Source organism: Podarcis pityusensis, assembly GCF_964106645.2.
Source record: "Podarcis pityusensis genome assembly, chromosome: 15".
Lineage (NCBI taxonomy): Eukaryota > Metazoa > Chordata > Lepidosauria > Squamata > Lacertidae > Podarcis > Podarcis pityusensis.
Window position 1 is genome coordinate 25,779,400 of NC_138040.1, and position 17,760 is coordinate 25,797,159.

Below are 17,760 nucleotides of genomic sequence, written 5' to 3' on the forward strand. Positions count from 1 at the left end.
CTTGCCTTTGCCATATAGGAAGCATCATCCACCAATTGTTTCAGACAAGGGGAGGCCCAAGAGGTTTGAATTTACTTACTGTATTTTTTGCTCTATAAGACTCACTTTTTCCCTCCTAAAAAGTAAGGGGAAATGTGTGTGCGTCTTATGGAGCGAATGCAGGCTGTGCAGCTATCCCAGAAGCCAGAACAGCAAGAGGGATTGCTGCTTTCACTGCGCAGCGATCCCTCTTGCTGTTCTGGCTTCTGAGATTCAGAATATATTTTTTTCTTGTTTTCCTCCTCCAAAAACTAGGTGCGTCTTGTGGTCTGGTACGTCTTATAGAGTGAAAAATACGGTATTTACTTTTGCATTTTGCAAGCCGCTTAGTGGACCTGAGGGTCAAATACAGGATATATACCTAACTGTTGGGGATGTCTGTGAGATGGGAAGCTTTCGTCTTATTGCGTTTTAAAACTTCTCACTGGGTCATTTGTGTTTACACTGGAAGAGTTGAATGCTACATGCAGGGAAACGGTGGCTTTTGGGGGAGTGTCTAACATGCAAATCCAAACTATTACAAATTTTCAGTGCGGGGCTATCCCAAGTGTGGGATCAAGGGCTATATAGCATAACAAGGAACAAGGAACAAGAGACATGTCCTGGGGAAACACAGATATCCCCTGCCCCTGCCCCCTCAGGATGCCCTTGCATTCACTGAGGGAAGCAAACCATGCAAACTGCACAGACCATGCTCATCCTGAACCACTTCGGTTCTGGTCATTGGCAACCGCATCCCCTGGCAACAACCAGGCCTGGACTGTGGGAACCAGCTGCAGTGAAAGAGCATGCCTAGCACTAGAAATTATATCCCACAAGGGCTCTTTACAAATTTCTTAACATAAAGCTTAAGTTCCCCATGTGTTTTCAGGTTTTCCTATGGAGAACTGTGAGGGCTATACTTCTGCACTGGGCTTTACTGCAGTCATGGCTTTCTGTAGTTAATTCTCCCCTTTTATCGTGTGATTCTGGTTGCCCAAATTTCTGCACCCTCTCCTCTTCTCCCCTGTTTCAACATCCTTTCTTCAGCAACTAAGAGAAGCCTAACTCTGCAAGGTGTTCTTGAAGCCTACTTAACGCTGAAAAGTTACGCTATATTTGGAGAACTAATGGGGGCATTAGTTAAGATTTCTAGCCATGTCTAAGTGTATTCACACTTTCATTGGCAAGATGAAAGCAGCTCAGGAAAAGGCAATTCTGTCATGTCTGTCTCATCTGGGGCCCATGCAGAAGTTGGCAGCGAGCCCAGGACTCTCACTGGAAGCTACATTCTCAGCGCTGGGCCGAAAGAGAGATTTTGAGGGATTGTCGGTTTTTCCCGTTTCCCGTTTAATGTCGAGTCCTTAAGGGAGCAGGTGGTGCCCAGGGGGGCGTTCATGCAGGCATTGATTTCTTCTTGGTTCCTTCAGGCTCATTAAAACATGTCCTGTACAAAATTCCATTTGATTTTCAAGCATGAAAGAGGGTTTCTTTAAAACATTTTCAGGTGGGGGGAGGATGAACAGTGAAGGGAGGTAGGAGAGGCAGCATTGATTTTGAGACAGTGACATCAGGATGTCATTGCAACCTCACTTTGTTCAACTTGCAGAAAGAGTTGCAGAGGCACAGGCAAGAAGCAAGAAGCCTGCAAGGGGTAAAGGTGAGACAATAAAGTTTAAAATATTGGCTATGGTCTATTGTTGCAGTTTGGCGTGATTGGGGAAGAAGTGCAGAAATGGCTCACCCAACCTTAATGTTGGGTCATGCTTGCTTTTCAAAGAATCTTCTTTTGCACATCTGAGAATCTAAATCATGGGTGGGCAAGCTAAGGCCAGGGGGCCGAATCTGGCCCAATCACCTTCTAAATCTGGCCCACGGACAGTCCGGGAATCAACGTGTTTTTACATGAGTAGAATGTGTGCTTTTATTTAAAATGCATCTCTGGGTTATTTGTGGGGCATAGGAATTTGTTCATAATTTTTTTCAAAATATAGTCTGGCCCCCCACAAGGTCTGAGGGACAGTGGACCAGCCCCCCGCTGAAAAAATTTGCTGACCCCTGATCTAAACTGCTAGCGATGTCTGGAACGGACTCGCAACTTTCATTCTCTCTGTGAGCAGTGCAGAGTTTTAAAAGCAACCAACTGGAGGTGTTGAACCTTGAATTCTGCTTGTGAGTTTTTCACCCTGACAGGACAACTTCTGAACATTTTGTAATACACATTTAATCCCCACCTGCCTATCCAAATGTACACAGATGTTTGTAGCTGAAGATCTCTCACACTGGGATATATGGCGTGGTAAGGGGGGAGATACTCCAGCCAGGGAGATAAGTGTTACCCGTCTAAATGCCTCTCTCCATCAGGACTCCCCCAAGGAATGTGTCTTTTTGGTAGCACTCTATACCCCCCGCCCCCACTGCCTAGCGCTCTTGCCATTTCCCAATTGGTGGATTGTCCAGAGGGAAATTAAAATGTGAAGAATAGCTGGAGAAAATGTGAAGGCGATTTGAGGAGCATTTGCATTTGTGCTGAATGTGCAAAAACTGATTTATGTGTCTGATTGCAAGTACTCTTGACGTTAATGTGGGTTTCTGCAAGCAGTTTGTAGGGTTAGAGGTAGCTTCTTCTCTGTTATTCAGTTTCCAAAGGACAAACTGAATAGGCAAGGCTGGGGAAATCCCAGGGGCCTTGTCACATCGACCTCTAAAAATGTTAAATTGTGATTCCCCCCCAAAAAAATGCTGGCAAAAAAAGAATGTAGAACAATATGTGACAGTATGTGAACCTGATACTTTAAAATTAGATTATTGACTGTAAGGAGCTAAAATATTTAACCAGACCTGAGGACAGGTCATTCTGGATGGACTGAAAGAACAATCAGTGATTCCCTAATAAATGCTGCCTTTGCCATTTGAAAAGTGCTGAGGATCAAGTGGAAGTAGGCAATTTGAAAGGGTCTACCAAGCAATGGGCTCTGCAGTCAACATTCATTGGTCAAAAACAGTCACATCCCCAGTTGCTTCATGGATCAGTGTACTCATTCCTAGGCGTACAACACACATATGAAGGATCTGCAACAAATCTATGTGCCGTGCATGGCTGCCTTCAGCTTGTTTATATCCCGGCCATGTGATAATCGGCTCCAGAGCAAGAGGTATTTTTAGTTCTGCCTCCTCACCTGATGTTGCTGGAGGAAGAAACCTGTGAGAAACACGAAGGGAAAGTTGTGGAAATGTACCCTGACTTGGGCAGATACAGCAGGATTGCAGGGCAATGTGGTTCTCAGAGTTTAGCTAGCTCAAATCCCATGGTATTCCCTGGGCCATTAGGCTTTAAATTGCATGCATGCTTCACATTCATTTTACTGCAAATGAATTACATGTGTCTTTCTGTGGTTTATGTATTTTGAGATCTTTATTTGTTCCACTAGCAGCCCTCAAAACAAGTGTCTCAAACAATATCTATGCCTGAATTGAAGGCAATTTTGGTAAAGCAGTTCAGATCCTACCAGGCTACAGTACATGTTGCATCGATAATATCGGGACGGTCACAGCTTCCCTATCTCTGCTACAGAGATTAGGATTGAGAAACTTCATATAGTGATACTCTGAATGTTACGTTCTCAGCTTTTCAGCCCTGGTAGATGTTTACATTTTTGAGTGGGCACTAGGGTACTCCTAGGTGAGTGTTGTATAATTCTGCTCACTTGAAGACACAATGGTAGCTTCTCCTTCATGGATTGTGTAGGTGATCGCTGAGTGATGGCCGTAAGAATTGACTCTGGGCCACACAAAAGAACCTCCAAAGGCACATCTTTTTGCCCATTTTTTTTCACTTTAGCTGCCTGAGCAGCCCTGGGGACAGATATACCTTTTGAGATGCTGACTGCTGGCTGGAGTGTGATGAGATCCTGGAGTTTGGTCTAAACAGTTCACCTGGGTTGACCTGTGAAGTTCTCTTCCTGTAGCCACTGTGCTCTTGCCTTCTGCACCTCCCTTCCTTTTCTCTTCACATTTTAGTCTGTAGGTTATTTACACTGCACATTTCCTCAGAAGTAAGTCTGAGTGCAATTATATTTGCTTCCTAGCAAATTTTCCAGGATGGCAGCCTGAAGTGGGTGTGTTTTATTTTCCCAGGAAGCCTTGCAGCAGCGGTTGGCCCAACAGGATGCTCTGATTCTTCAGATAAAGCAAGAACTGCTTAGAGCAAACATGGACAAGGAGGAACTGCATAGCCAAAATGTGAGTGGCCGTTTTGTGTTGCAGCGTCGTGTGTGAGGTTTCCTCTCTGGAGACTGAATCTCATGGGACTTGTGGGAGGGGTTGTAGCAGGAGAGCATGCACTTTGCCTGAAGATGGTTCCAGATTGAATCCTTATCCTCTCCAGGAGTGTGTGTGTGTGTGCAAACCATGTGATGTGAATGGCCTTCCTCTGCCTCAAAACCTAGAGAGCCACAACAAGTCAAGAGTAAACAATACTGGGATAAGTGCACAGGTAATTGTGTGCAGGCATAAGGCAACTTCCTGTGTTCCTGTAGGGGAGTTCCATGCCATACATTTAAAGCATGTTGCCTCCCCCTAAGAATCCTGGGAACTGGAGTTTCTCAGGGTGCTAGGAATTGAAGCTCTGTGAGGAATGAACTACAGTTCCCAGGATTCCTAGGGGGAAACCGTGACTGTTAAAAATGCTGTAAATTAATATGGTGAGAGGGCAGGCCCATGGGGAGTTGGGGAACCGGCCGTAACAAGACTGCTTAGGGGGAAATTTCGTTGCTACAGCTCAGTGGCCTAATTAATGCCTTCTGCAGCCCATTCTCTTCCTGAGGGATCGATGTATGTAGTTATTTGCATTTTCCAAAATTACTTCGTCTAGTGAGAAGGGAGAATGGCTTCCCTAGTGTACTTGGCAGTAAAGGATGGCGCAGACCTGTAAATCCTTTACTTCACAGCCAGGGCTGCTTTAGCTTCAGAGCTGAGCTAGAGCCATCCTGTAAATTCAAAATGGAGGAAGTGTCAGTGCCCAAGGAAGGGCCAGGGAACAGCAGGGGCCTGTGTGTGTGTCATGGCACATTTTGTGGAGTGTTGCACTGGGTCTCCAGAGCCAGGGGGTACAGACAGCACACCTAGCTCACTATTCAGTTGTTTCTTATTCAGGCTGATCTACAGAGGAAAGTGGAAGAGCGGAATCGACTTCTCGCCGAATACAAAGTAAGGAAATCTTCCTTCCTCTCTGGGGTTGAGAGGGGACATACTGCCCAGATCACCCTTGCAGTGTAACTGGGAAATCCTCCTCACGTGCCCTTACAATTCTGCCTCTCTCCCATTCCCTTACCTGTAGCTGGGTTGTGCTACTGAGTCTCTCCATTATCCAGGCAGCCCAGTGTGCTGGGTGCCCAGCTGATCTTTCCTCTCCGAAGAAAGCCGTGTAGCAACAGCTGCGTGGCCTGTGCTGACCTTTGCCCCCAACTTTGCTCCCATCCAGTGCAAGCCTCCTTCCCCTGCTGATGACCCCAATTCCCACTGTGTTGCAGAAGGAGCTGAGCCAGAAGGATCGGCACTTGCACCAGCACCAGGCCAAGATGGAGGAGATGCTGCGGCAGCTCTCCGAGGCCAGCTATCACCAGGTACCGGCACCACCTCCCTGCCCTGCTGGCGCCACCAGTCCCCGTTCATGTCCCAGGCCGCTTGGTTGTGTTGCTTGCTGATCCATTTCTTCTGTATGCAGGCGGAGCTGGAGCGAGAGCTGGAGCACAAAGAAGCTTTGTTGGCTCAGTGTATGAAGAAGGATGCAGAAGAGGTGTGTGAAACAGCAGCAGAACTTCATTGTTTGCCTTTTGCAAGTGTGGCTTTTTGCTGTTACAGCGCAATAATAATAATAGTAACCTCTGATTACACTGCAGTTAGACTGGAAGCAGCAGCAGCAGCATCATTGGATGGAAACAGATGTAATAGAAAAGAGAAAAAGAGTTGAGGATTGAGCTTAGCTACCACCTAGCTCTGAAACTGAAATGACTGATGTGCATATCAGCAAATTGAACACTTGCTCTGTTGTGAGACCACCCCTAAAAATGAAGGTGGATTCTCTGGCTTAAAAAAAAAGAGAAAGGAAATCACATGTACTCATTTGAAGCATTCTTAATTATTTTTTTAAAATCATCTAAAGTGCAAAACTGCTCTGGGAATTTGGGAGGAGATGACAGCATGGACACCAGCCAATCAACACAATGTACAGCTGGTTTCTGCTACAATCTTGCAGAACCGCTTCATGAAAGTGCTTCCAAAAATGGACTTCGCTCCTCTATAAATCTTCTGCCTTCACTTTGGAAGACCCCCAGAATATGGTGGCAAATGAGGCTGGGTCTGTAATCCATTCTTAGCTCTGTCTCCTTGCCTGTGGCCACAAAAGTTTTTCTTTCTTTCACTCCAACCAGGTGATAGTCTACAGCAATCACGGCTCTCAGAGCAACGGCTTCCTGCAGACGTCAGGAAAAGGAGCTGCTTCTACAGCACACAGAGGGGTAAGTTACTTCTTTCTCCTTCTCTTGGGGCTCCATGGAGGCTTTGCAAGCCACCTGCTGGAAGGGCTCAGGGGTATTGCAGGGCAGAGCCTCTCAGAGAAGCCAGGCTTGCTTCCTCCTGATCTCTCCTGATCTCCTGGACAGACCAACGACCTGCAGCTGGTGCGCGAGGCCCTGCGCAGCTTGCGGAACAGCTTCAGCGGCCACGACCCCCAGCACCATACCATCGACAGCCTGGAGCAGGGCATCTCCAGCCTGATGGAGAGGCTGCACCGCATGGAGATGCAGAAGAGGCAAGAGAGGAGGGTAAGAGGCGCTCCTGGGTCATGCTGGGGCGATGTTGCCTCTTTCTGCACCATTTATGGCTTGTGGGTTTACCTGCACATGGGGCCTGGAGGAGTCACTGCTCTGTAAGTGCCTTTGCCCTGCATGGACAGACCATGTGCCCATGACACTTTACAGTGAAAAGGGGGTAATAAAGTACATTATTATCATCATCATCATCTCTGCTATGACCCCCTCCTTCTGCCATGCATGCTCCATCAGGTGTAGGCTAAGTTCAGGGCATGTGCACTAGAAAAAGCACTGTGTGAGAGTGTTATGGGTTGAGACTTGCATTGTGACAAAGGGGGAGTTTGCAGCCACCTGATTCACCCTGGAGGGATTCTTGAGGTAGGGGACGTAGTGATGCATGCTGTTGTAAAGCACTAGCTCCACCAAAAACGAATGCTTTTCCAGGCACTGCCTGGGATGTGTCTGGGATTTAGGAGTCCTGGCTTTGATCTTGCATTTTGTGGTGTGTCAATTTCAGGCTTCATGGCTTAGTTGCAGCTGGGCTATATTACGCCAGGCAAATATGTCCAAGGAGATGGGAGTGTTGGTTCCTGCTCCTGACTCTCACAAGCTTGCTGCGCCCTCCCTCCTTTAACGGGCCTCTTGCCGCTTTCCCCTTCGAGGTTCCTCCTCTAGGAAGCCTTGAGGGCGACTTTGTCACAAGCTCTGAAACGGCTAAAGGGCCGCCAGGTGCTGCCATTGCTGTAGGGCTTTTCAGTCACTCACATCACTGGATGCTGTCCTTGGTGGGGGTCGTTTTTGAGCAGGCTCTTGCTGACATTACAGTGGCACATGCTCCCTTTGTCCCAATTGGTGCGCACACTTGCGCATGGTCCTTTAATCAGTTTAACCCATCTGTTGTTTTCCTCTCTGCTGACCTTTAAGATGGAGCCCCTCGCGGTTGTAGCTGCTACTCGGCAGGCAAACCTGGCTTGCCTCTCAAGCCCTCAAGTCTCCTGAGCCTCTGTGATGTTTGCTCAGCTCAGCAATGCAAGGACCGGTAAATGGTTGCCCTGCATTGGAACAGTAAAAGTAGGCCCTTCTGTCAGAGCTTTAAAGTAGATTCTTCAAGACTCTCCAGGAGCAACAATGTGGTGTAGTGGTTAAGAGCAGTAGACTCGTAATCTGGTGAACCGGGTTCGCGTCTCCACTCCTACACATGCAGCTGCTGGGTGACCCTGGGCTAGTCACACTTCTTTGAAGTCTCTCAGCCCCACTCACCTCACAGAGTGCTTGTTGTGGGGGAGGAAGGGAAAGGAGAATGTTAGCCGCTTTGAGACTCCTTAAAGGGAGTGAAAGGCGGGATATCAAATCCAAACTCCTCTTCTTCTTCTTCAACAAGAGGGGACAATTTGCAAGTCATTTCTGTCCTTGGATTCCCAACTCCAGAACCTATTTGTGATGCCAGGGCTCAGTCCTGAAATCTTAATAGTAATAATAATAATAATGTGCCTATGAGCATGTACAGAGTTTCTTTCTGGTTTCCCCCTCTAGATCCAAGGAAAATCACCTGCCGGCCACGCCACAAACGAGTACCGAGAGTCCTGGCCCTCCAACTCCAGTGAGTGCAGTTCCAAGACTGCTCTCTCATTCCAGACAGAAATCTCCTGCTTCAGGTCTAGACTGTCAGTATTTTGTGGGAGGGATTCAGTTACATTCCAGAAAAGCAGGTTTGCACCGTTCAAGTGCATTCAAGTGCTCTTGTCGCCCTAGCACTCCACTTCCAAAAAAGAATGGACCTTTTGTGGTTAGGAAAGTGACGGGGAAATATCTCTGGAAAGTGTATGGTGGACAAATGATTAACAGGAAGGCGTGTAAACACCTTGCAAGCAAATTCTGATGAATGTTCATTAACATACCAGCATAACCTTCTTGGTAGCGGCTCCCAGACTGTGGAACTCCCTCCCTAAAAAAGCTAGACTGGCTCCCTCCTTGTTGTTCTTCCATTGGCAGGTGAAGAGCCTCTTGTTCCAACAGGCTTTTAGGAACTGGCTGCTTTATTGAAAGGGCTGGTGCTGTGCTGTTTTTATTGTAATTATTTGTATGCTTTGAACAGGTTTTATATGTGTATATAGTTATAATTTTATTCATGTTTAATTGTTTTTTTAATTATTGCTCTTTCTATGTTTTTAGCAATTCTTGTTTTTATCTGTAAGCTGCGTTGAGTCCCATTAGGGCAAAAAGGCGGGGTATAAATAAGCAAATAATAATAATAATAATAATAATAATAATAATACTGCCCCGTAGACAAATCAGAACAAATGCTCATTTGTCTAACCTCAATGTAAGTTTTGTGCAAGCAAATTGGGACAAATGCAGAATAAATCTGGAGGGGCTGCCAGATACTCTGGAACAGAGGCTGTTTAGCAGGGATGCTTCTGGAAATCTGGGCAGGTCTTGCTCCTCCTCACTCTCACCCCTGACTTGCTCACCTTCCTACTTGCTCCTTTGCCTTGGACTGTTCCTTTCACCAGCTTCACTTGGAACTAAGAGCTTGCCAAGGTGCAATTGTTGGCACAAAGTAGACTGCTTCGGTCTCTGGACGCTACTGCACCATAAATAATGAACAACTCCAATTAATATTTACTCTTAACATCAAGCAGAAAACACTACCTTATTCTCTGAGGCCTTGCAGTGTCTTACTGCAAACAGGTTCTGCCATCTAGTGGTCACAGTTAGCAGTGGTGCCTCTTTTTGCCTTGCTCCCCAGTCATTGCAGCTGGATTTTTAAAAATTGGGCATCTCTTATCTCGTTCTGGGTGGACCATCTCCTTCCCTGCCATCATTGCATCGCATCTATAAAACAGAAGAGTTTTTGCATTATGAGAATTCTTAGGCTGGTAACAAGCCAAGCCTTTAGACCGGAGCATTTTCCAGGAAGTTCAGGCATAGCTGGCATCTGTACCTGCCTGATCCATGCTCACCCCTACCTACACTGCAGATTGTGAGTTGTGTGCAGTGGCAGACAGGAATAAAGCTGCCTCATGTTCCTGGACAAATTGGCTTGTTGAATCCCAAACCCTCCTCCCACATCCAGTTTGTTGGAAACAGCATAGATGTAGCATGAGGGATGTATACCTGCATCCTAAATGCTATTGGTGACAAACTCTGTAGAGGTGTGGAGTGTGTGTGTGTGTGTGTGTGTGTGTGTGTGTGTACACAAACAGAGAGAGAGAGATTTCTGTCAGGGTGGGGTCTCTAGCCCTTGATGTTAGGTGAGCTCTCACGTTTTCCTTCTCTAGCTTCTCTTTTAGAGTTGGAGGGCTATAATTTAACTGAGTCCGTCTGTCTTTGCAGAACTGCCTCATTCTCACAGCACCCCTGCAATGAGCAGCAGTGCCTGCACCAAAGTGCTCTACTTCACGGATCGCTCCCTCACACCTTTCATGGTGAACATACCAAAGAGGTGAGGCTGGCAGTCCTGCATCATGTCTCTGTCATGGGGGGACTTAAGTCAAAATTTGTGCCTTTGTGGGATGTTCTTTCTCCCAGCATGCACTGCAACAGCTTCTGCACCCATGGGGCCATGTGTCATTCATGCCACAAGCTGGCAGTGAGACTGGCTCTACCTCTCTCCTACTCTTGTGTCTGTGCAGGTTAGGTGAGGTGACTCTAAGGGACTTCAAAGCAGCTATTGATCGGGAAGGAACACATCGCTACCACTTCAAAGCTCTAGATCCAGAATTTGGCACAGTAAAAGAGGAGGTATGTAACAGTCTCTCATTAGGACTTACGCTCACAGTTATTGTGTGACATGCCCACTTGTAGAGAGTGGCAAAATGGCAGTTGGTTGTGCGTGGGTATGGGGATGGGGGATGTTGGGTTTCCAAGGGGTTGCTCAAGAGCAAGCAGGCAATTACCTCCCTGCTCAGCTGTGAACCCTTGCTTTTGATGCAAAATAAACTTTATCTGTCCAGAGCGCCACTCTCCCGTGGCTGGCTCATTCACTGGCAGAATCCGTGAGTGGGCGGGGCTTAAACTTCCCCCAGCAAAGTAATTTCTTGATGCCCAGTCTACGCCTCCCCTCTCGGCACGAAACCTTACTGCGCAAGGAGGGCGTGGGTAACGGACCTCTCCCCTCCCCGCTCTGCCCAGGCAAGGTGTCCTGGCAACGCCTCTCCTCCGAACCCTGTAGCTCCTCTCCACTGGAGGCGTGATTACTCTCCCCTGCAGAGGAGGAGCTGCTTTCCACGATCTTTGGGGGCTCTCTGTAATCCATCCGGCTTTTCCTCTCTCCCTCCTGAACTGATGGCAGTTCCCTGACAGGGGAGAAGTTCGATTTTGTTTGCATCCCAGTGAGAGATTTCTTAATTAACACTTCTCGAACTAATACACAAACTGAAACACAGCTATCCTTTGAAATCTGCACTTCTTTGAATTTTGCGATGGAGGCTTTCCAACCAAACAGTGTGTGCAAAAAATGCATGCATTAGGGGAAAGTCACTACAAATTAGTGAAAATTACAAAAATGCATTACGTTAGTTGTAATTGCTTGCAAAATATATTGGGGGAAAGTCCATATAAAAATGTGTTTTATTAGGAGAAACCTGCCCTAAACCATTGACCAATTTGCATGAGGATTAAAAAATAATTTCAAATTGCTGCAGAAATGAGAACTGAATTTAAGGTTAGAAAAATGGGAAATTGAGAGAAACTGAATTTGACATATTCCTCCATCCCTAATCGTGTGGTCACTCTTTTTCATCTGTGTGTGCTCATGCTTGGCCTGTGTCCTGTGGCATGGAAGCCCCGGGGCAGAAAGGCCAGGGTCATGTGGGTAAATCATTCAACCTTAAAGTACAACTGAAGAATGTTGCATAAAAGCAACCTGACTATTCAGCAGCCACCCTCTAAGAGCTACGGGCAGAAAGTGAAGTCTCCATACAAATCAGCTGATGAATGTCACCCAACCAATAAGAGTGCCAAAGATCTGGGAACTTGTCCTGTTTGATTTGGCTGGTAAGGACAGGTTTCTGCAGCGCTTGGCTTGGGTGATGTAACTGTAATAGCTAAAGGAGGTTAGGTCGTCATGTAGGGCAAGGACCTGCAATTTCTCTGAGCTTACAAGGCCCTGATCATCCTGCAGCTTGCAGAATAAGCCTTCTGGTGCAAAACTTGTGAGATGCTCCAGAATGTGCAAAATAATCCACTTGCACCTTAAAAAGGAGTGACTTTCCGGCTCTCGGATTTTACAGGTGAATCTGAGTGCGGTGAACAGAGAATTGGGCTTGTGCCTGGAGGGGCTGGGCTCAGGCCCACCTACCCCCTTGGGCTTCATTGTGTGAGGGCCATGGGCATGTCATCGTGTCTCAGGATCAGCCTGTGAAAAGGAAAAAGGTTAATAGTGTTGGGGCTCACTGGGATAACCATTTTACTGTCAACATGAGGGTGACCTTTCGATCCCTCATAGTAATCCCGATTCAGAGTTGAAAAGAGCAGCTTGCCCTACAGCAGTGATAGGGTACCTTTTCCATCCTGAGGGCCACATTTTCTCCTGGACAGCCTTCCGAGGGCCGCACGCCAGTGGTGGGCATGGGCAGAGCAACAAATGCAAATTTTATCTTTGTACAGCAGGCTAGTTTGCGCATGCACACACGTTCTTTCTCTCTCCTCCACCCAGGCAAGCAAGAGGCATTATAAGAGTTCAGGCATGTCCTGCACCAGCCCCCAGACACTTAAGGATGGTGCAAAGCAGAGATACTGAGGGGTGGGGACTGAGGAGAGTTCTGAGGGTCAGATACAGATGCTTGAGGAGCTGCATTTAGTCCCTGTGTCTGAGGTTCCCCATCCTTACCCTAAAGTCACCTGGTAGGTTTATGGCTGAGATAACATTTGTACTGAGGACTCCTGACATGCAGCTGGCTCTCTTAGCCACTGTGCCATGCCAGCAGCTGGCCGTTCAAAACACACCCTGAGACGTGCTTAGGGAGAAGAAACTTCAACCCACTCAAACTTGCAAGAACCACTAGCCTTGGTGACTCTTGGCACAGGAACATCTGCACGTACCCTCATTTTGTTAACAAGTTTCTCTCGCTTTGCTTTTCTCACAGGTTTTCCATGACGACGACATCATCCCTGGGTGGGAGGGAAAGATTGTGGCATGGGTGGAAGAGGACCATGGGGAGAACTAATCGGAGACCACCCGAACTCTCTTTCCCGGGCGACCCCACCACTGGTCTGCTGCACTTCCCAGATACCGACCAAAAAGTGTGTGAACTGAGATTCATCTGTCTCGAAACTGCCAAAAGGAAGGATCGTACTTCTCTGCAAAATGACGGGTATAACGTTTTGCCACAAGCGAAGAGGATGTATGGCACTTGAGTTCCATGGCCAAATGTTGCGTTGTTTGAAGGTCCCATGGTGTGGGGAGTGGCCCTCCTCTCTGTTTCAGTCATTGTCAGCCTTAATGGTGTGTTTGTCCCCACTTCCCCTTCCCCTGCTGTCAGAGAATCCAGAGCATTTTCATTGGGAGACGTACAGTATTACAAGGAACCTTGCACTTAATGGCGGAAACTTAGAAACTGTCCTCTGGAGGCAGGCAGTGCTGTCGCAGCTACATTCTCCATATTGAAAGCTCTCGCCAGCCAATCATTCCAAATGACTCTGTGCCAGACAGACAGCATCGGGAGCCAACAAGACTTTCTTGAGAGAAAGAAGTGGGTTGGATTGTGGTTCAGATCATGAGTTGGGGTGTCTGCTTCTGCTCTTCTTGTTTCGCTCTCCTATCCTGGAACTCTTGAGGGACATGAAACGATAGTTGGATTGCTTTGGGGGGGGGTGTATGGGTGAGGAGGGTTCTTTGCCCTTTCCTTCAACTGCCTTGTCACCCTCTTGCTTTCGTTTTGGCAGAGGAGGCCACAGAAAGGTCCACGTCTTTGTTTCTCCAGGGATCAAGTGGCAGAAGAGAGTCCAGTCCATACATTTGTTCTCTTAAACTCCAGTCCAAACAGTAGGAGAATATAATGTGGGTCCCTTGGAAAGGGGGCTTCTCTGTCCTCTTCCACAAGTCAAGAATTCATGACTCTGCTTTTCTCCCATCACCATCTGAGTTCTTTTCCAATCAGCCTGTGCTGAGACTCATGTGGGACTGAGATCCCACTTTGCTGTTTCAATGCTATTTATTTTAAGTGGTTGGACAGTGGAATGCACGTTGAACTGTTTCATGTGAGTCTCATTGCAAGTTTTCTAGTGAGAGTGTGTGACTGTGTGAAACCACCTCCAGGAAAGCCGAAAGGGAGCAAGGCATCAGGCACATAACCTCTCTGGTCCCCTGGTTTTAAAACTGTTGAATACAGTCGCCCCTCCTTGTGGTGACTGTCTTTTTCCTCTACTGCCCATGGTGGTTCCCTTCCCTTTGATTAAGATGGGGTCAACTGGCTTGTTTGCCTCAAGCAGAATCTGCAGTTTTGCCCAGCGCCACTCAGACCACTCTTCAAGTGTGGCGTGCAAAACGGGTGGTGTGTGCTTGCGGAGAACGAGTTAACCAGTTCTCTGAGCCACAGCAGGCACCACGAGCAGGGCAGCTGCATGAACTGGTTCTCAAGCATAACACACACACTTTTCATAGCATAATAAAGCTTGGACAGAAATTGTAGCCGTTAAGGTCAGTGGAGTTTAAATAAGTAGGTTTAAGTAAGAGTCTTTGGGGCACACCTACACATCATTTTGGGACGCATCCACTTGCTGCTTACACCTGTTCTCCACATGCCAAATTTGGTCTCCTGGTAGTCCAGCCGGCAATCAGTACTGCTTCATGTAACATGATACTTTTTAGCTTTTCTTGGATATGGACTTTCTGTGTTTCCAGCAATGCTCTAAAACGCAGAACTGGGGAGTGCAGGGGGTGCCTCTTGGTAAGTGCACCCATGGCATCACTGAACTGAAAAGCAGATGGCGAGTGGCAAAATCAGGAATATCACTCCAGCTACCAGAGATTGCTGCCTCCACCAGCCCCACTCCATGTATCTGCATCTCGTCTTCCATCCAGCACAGTCCTGTGCATTGAAGGTGGTTGCAGGCCTGCAAGTCTCTGGTGCCTGCACCAGCACTCTGAATGAACGTTTCTGTATGTCAGCCTGTTTCGTGTCCTTTTTCATGTGAGGCTGGACATTTGAAGGAAAACTTGGCTTTTATCATTTTATAGATTTTAAACATGTCCTTTTTGTAAACTTGTTCCTGTTTTTTGGAATTATTTTGTATCCATTTGCATTGCTGTTGTTCAAGGATGGTGTATATTTTTATACCGGCGCAAGTATTATTCCCCTCTGTATATTTCTGCACACATGCTGAGCTGTATTTTACCCATTTTTCTAGAGGACGCTAGCAGGTTTTGTACAGCATCCTGTTAATGCCACCACCCCAAGTGGCTCCCATTACTAGGTTTACTTTACTATGAAGGTATTACAGATTCCTAATGGTTTTATATTTTGCCAGCTCTTTTCTTGTACTGATTGTGTTTTCTGTGTTGTTGGTCTTCCCAATGCCCTCAGTGTACAGAAAGTGCAGTAGTGCCTTTCTAAACCCTGCCCTCATTAGAATCCGTGTCTGCTGTTAGCAATTCAGAGTGCAATCCTTGTTGTCCTTCAGAACAGCAACTACCAAGCTGGCTTTTGGAGGTGAGAGCTTATTACTAAATGGGAAGAAACAGGGTTCCTCACCCCTGATAAAGGAAAAACTTCCTTCTCCTCATGGAATTACTGTTTTTTTCTGTTGCATGAATTTTAGTAGATTGCGAAAAGGCAGCATGGAATTATATTTACTAAACAAAGAGACAGAGAAGAATTGTCCAGTGGTTTGTTTTTCCCCCAGGAAGTGTTATGCTTTTAAGTTCAAACTTGTACTCACTTCTCAACAACTTAACTTCAGTTTAATTGAACCAGTTCTTCCTTTTCAGACAGGCTTCTTGGCAGAAATGTGGCTGTGGTGGCGAGAGGGAGCAAAGAATACCCTGGTTCAGGGGGTCACCTCAGGAAAGACCTAAGGACTCTGGTTGGCTGCAGTCCTACATACTATTGGGCTGTTTTAATACTGTGAACCCCAGTGGGATTTAGTTATCCAAAGTAGGTGCAGGGTTTCAGCCTCAGTCTTGTAGCATTAAGGTTGAAGTTGTCGCTTGCATTTTCCTAAGACTATCGCCACTCTTTCATATCAGTGTTGTCCTCTTTCTACAAAACACCTAGTTTTACTTTGTTTCTGCAGTTACACCAAAGGTGTATCTACATGGCTGAGGCTGATGTAAAACTGGCTTAGGTGCCATCACACTCTAACCATCAGAGAACCACAGGAAAGTATATAGGCATCTCTTCACTATCTGAACTACAGATCCCTTGAGTCTTTGGGGGTAAGCAGCAATATATTGCTTAAATCGTGTGAAAGTTTGTCATATAGATATGCTCCACATTTACCATCCCCTCATAAGGATGAGGAACATTGGGGAGGTACAAAATAGGCCTGAAATAAAATTAATCATTCATGGAATCATGGGGGCAATTGTATTTCCCAACTGGGTGCCTCTCAGTATTTTGGACTACAGCTTCTGTGGCTAATGGGAGTTGTAGTCAAAAACATCAAGTTAGGGAAGGCTGTATTTGAGACTGAAAAGTAGGGAGAAGTTCTTGGTTTTTCTTCTCAACATATCTATGCCTGATTTTTACACAAACTCTAGAGATGTTCTGCTTCCTTTTGAAATTCCTCTTTTGAGTTCCTATCCTTGCAGCATGTCCCATGCAAGCTATGTATAAAATGCTCTATATTTTGTATAGAAATTCTGAAGTCTGCAGTCATTACTATTACGAGGAGGGTTGCTCTCACAACCTCCTCCCTGCTGGCCAAGAGAGACCTGAAGCTTGTTTGTGTGCTGCAACAGTTAAACATACTTTGGATTTGTGGACCGAGACTTTAAAGAAAAAAATAACCTCCAATAAAGAGAGTTCGCAAACCCAGGTCTGATTTGCATTTTTGTGTGTGCAGCGGAGGGGTGTGTGTGAAAAACTTGCTAGGTGCACTGAGCATCACATAAGACATGCTTCCTGTATGTCAACAGGTGTGTACTGTACTTGAGGAAGGACCCTTCGGCAAGCTCTGAGGCTGCCATAGGAGGTGCTGCTGCCTGGGTCTGGTGTGAGAAGGAAGTCAGCCAACTAAGGAAACAGAGGCCATTTCCTCCATCCTGATTTGTTTGGCAAAGGGAGGAACTTCAATTTCAATCTCAAGCATCAGTGCCAGCCCAAGCAACCTGCTTCATTTTTCAGCAAGAAATAGTGAAAGGAAAACCTGCCTGCTACATAGTGCTTAGTAGTGGGTGTGAGTTACAGCTGCTTTCTCAGATGTGTCAGCGAATCCAAGGAACTGGCAGCATTGTACTAGTAGTATTTGATGTGTGTTGAAGCAGCTGTCTTTGGAAGAAGAAAATGCCCCAAGGCTTGTACCTCTCAAAACACACACACACACACACACACACACACACACAGCCAGCATCAGGTATGATCTTAAACCACCCGCTAAAGCCTCCACCCTCCAGTCACCAGCTTCTTTAATCCTTTTGGCAGCTAAAACCCAGCACACCCACTAATCAGTAACTTTTTAAATCAGGTTTTTTTTAAAAAACCTGCAATTATTCTATAGTAAAATAAAATAATTCCTTCCAGTAGCACCTTAAGAGACCAACTAAGTTCGTTATTGGTATGAGCTTTCGTGTGCATGCACACTTCATTCTATAGTAAATTTAGCCAGATCCATTGAGAGATTAAACACCTTTCCGCTTCAAAAGGGGAAACAGTTGTAGTCTGCCAGCACACTTTGTTCAGAGGCTGTCTTTAGCCAGGACTGTCTCTTGCCAAGTAAAGGAGCACAGTTCACAGAAAGACAGAAGAGCTTTCAGCGCCATCGTACT

The 17,760-nt window shown here is 46.5% G+C and overlaps 1 protein-coding gene across 8 annotated transcripts in view; it reads left to right on the forward strand.

Moving 5' to 3' along the window:
- The window catches only part of DIXDC1 (DIX domain containing 1), an 80,242-nt gene extending 63,436 nt beyond the window's left edge, over positions 1–16,806 (forward strand). For 7 of the 8 annotated variants that reach the window (XM_080983485.1, XM_080983487.1, XM_080983486.1 and 4 more), the window contains 11 exons: positions 1,628–1,678; positions 4,156–4,260; positions 5,173–5,226; positions 5,550–5,642; positions 5,744–5,815; positions 6,450–6,536; positions 6,681–6,842; positions 8,364–8,430; positions 10,167–10,275; positions 10,466–10,574; positions 12,920–16,806. In XM_080983485.1, the coding sequence (XP_080839611.1) occupies positions 1,628–1,678; positions 4,156–4,260; positions 5,173–5,226; positions 5,550–5,642; positions 5,744–5,815; positions 6,450–6,536; positions 6,681–6,842; positions 8,364–8,430; positions 10,167–10,275; positions 10,466–10,574; positions 12,920–13,000 (990 nt within the window). In that variant the 3' untranslated portion in view covers positions 13,001–16,806. Of the gene's footprint in view, positions 1–1,627; positions 1,679–4,155; positions 4,261–5,172; positions 5,227–5,500; positions 5,643–5,743; positions 5,816–6,449; positions 6,537–6,680; positions 6,843–8,363; positions 8,431–10,166; positions 10,276–10,465; positions 10,575–12,919 lie in introns of all 8 variants that reach the window. The other variant, XR_013979951.1, reaches the window with a different exon arrangement.
- The last annotated feature ends 954 nt before the right edge of the window (positions 16,807–17,760 follow it).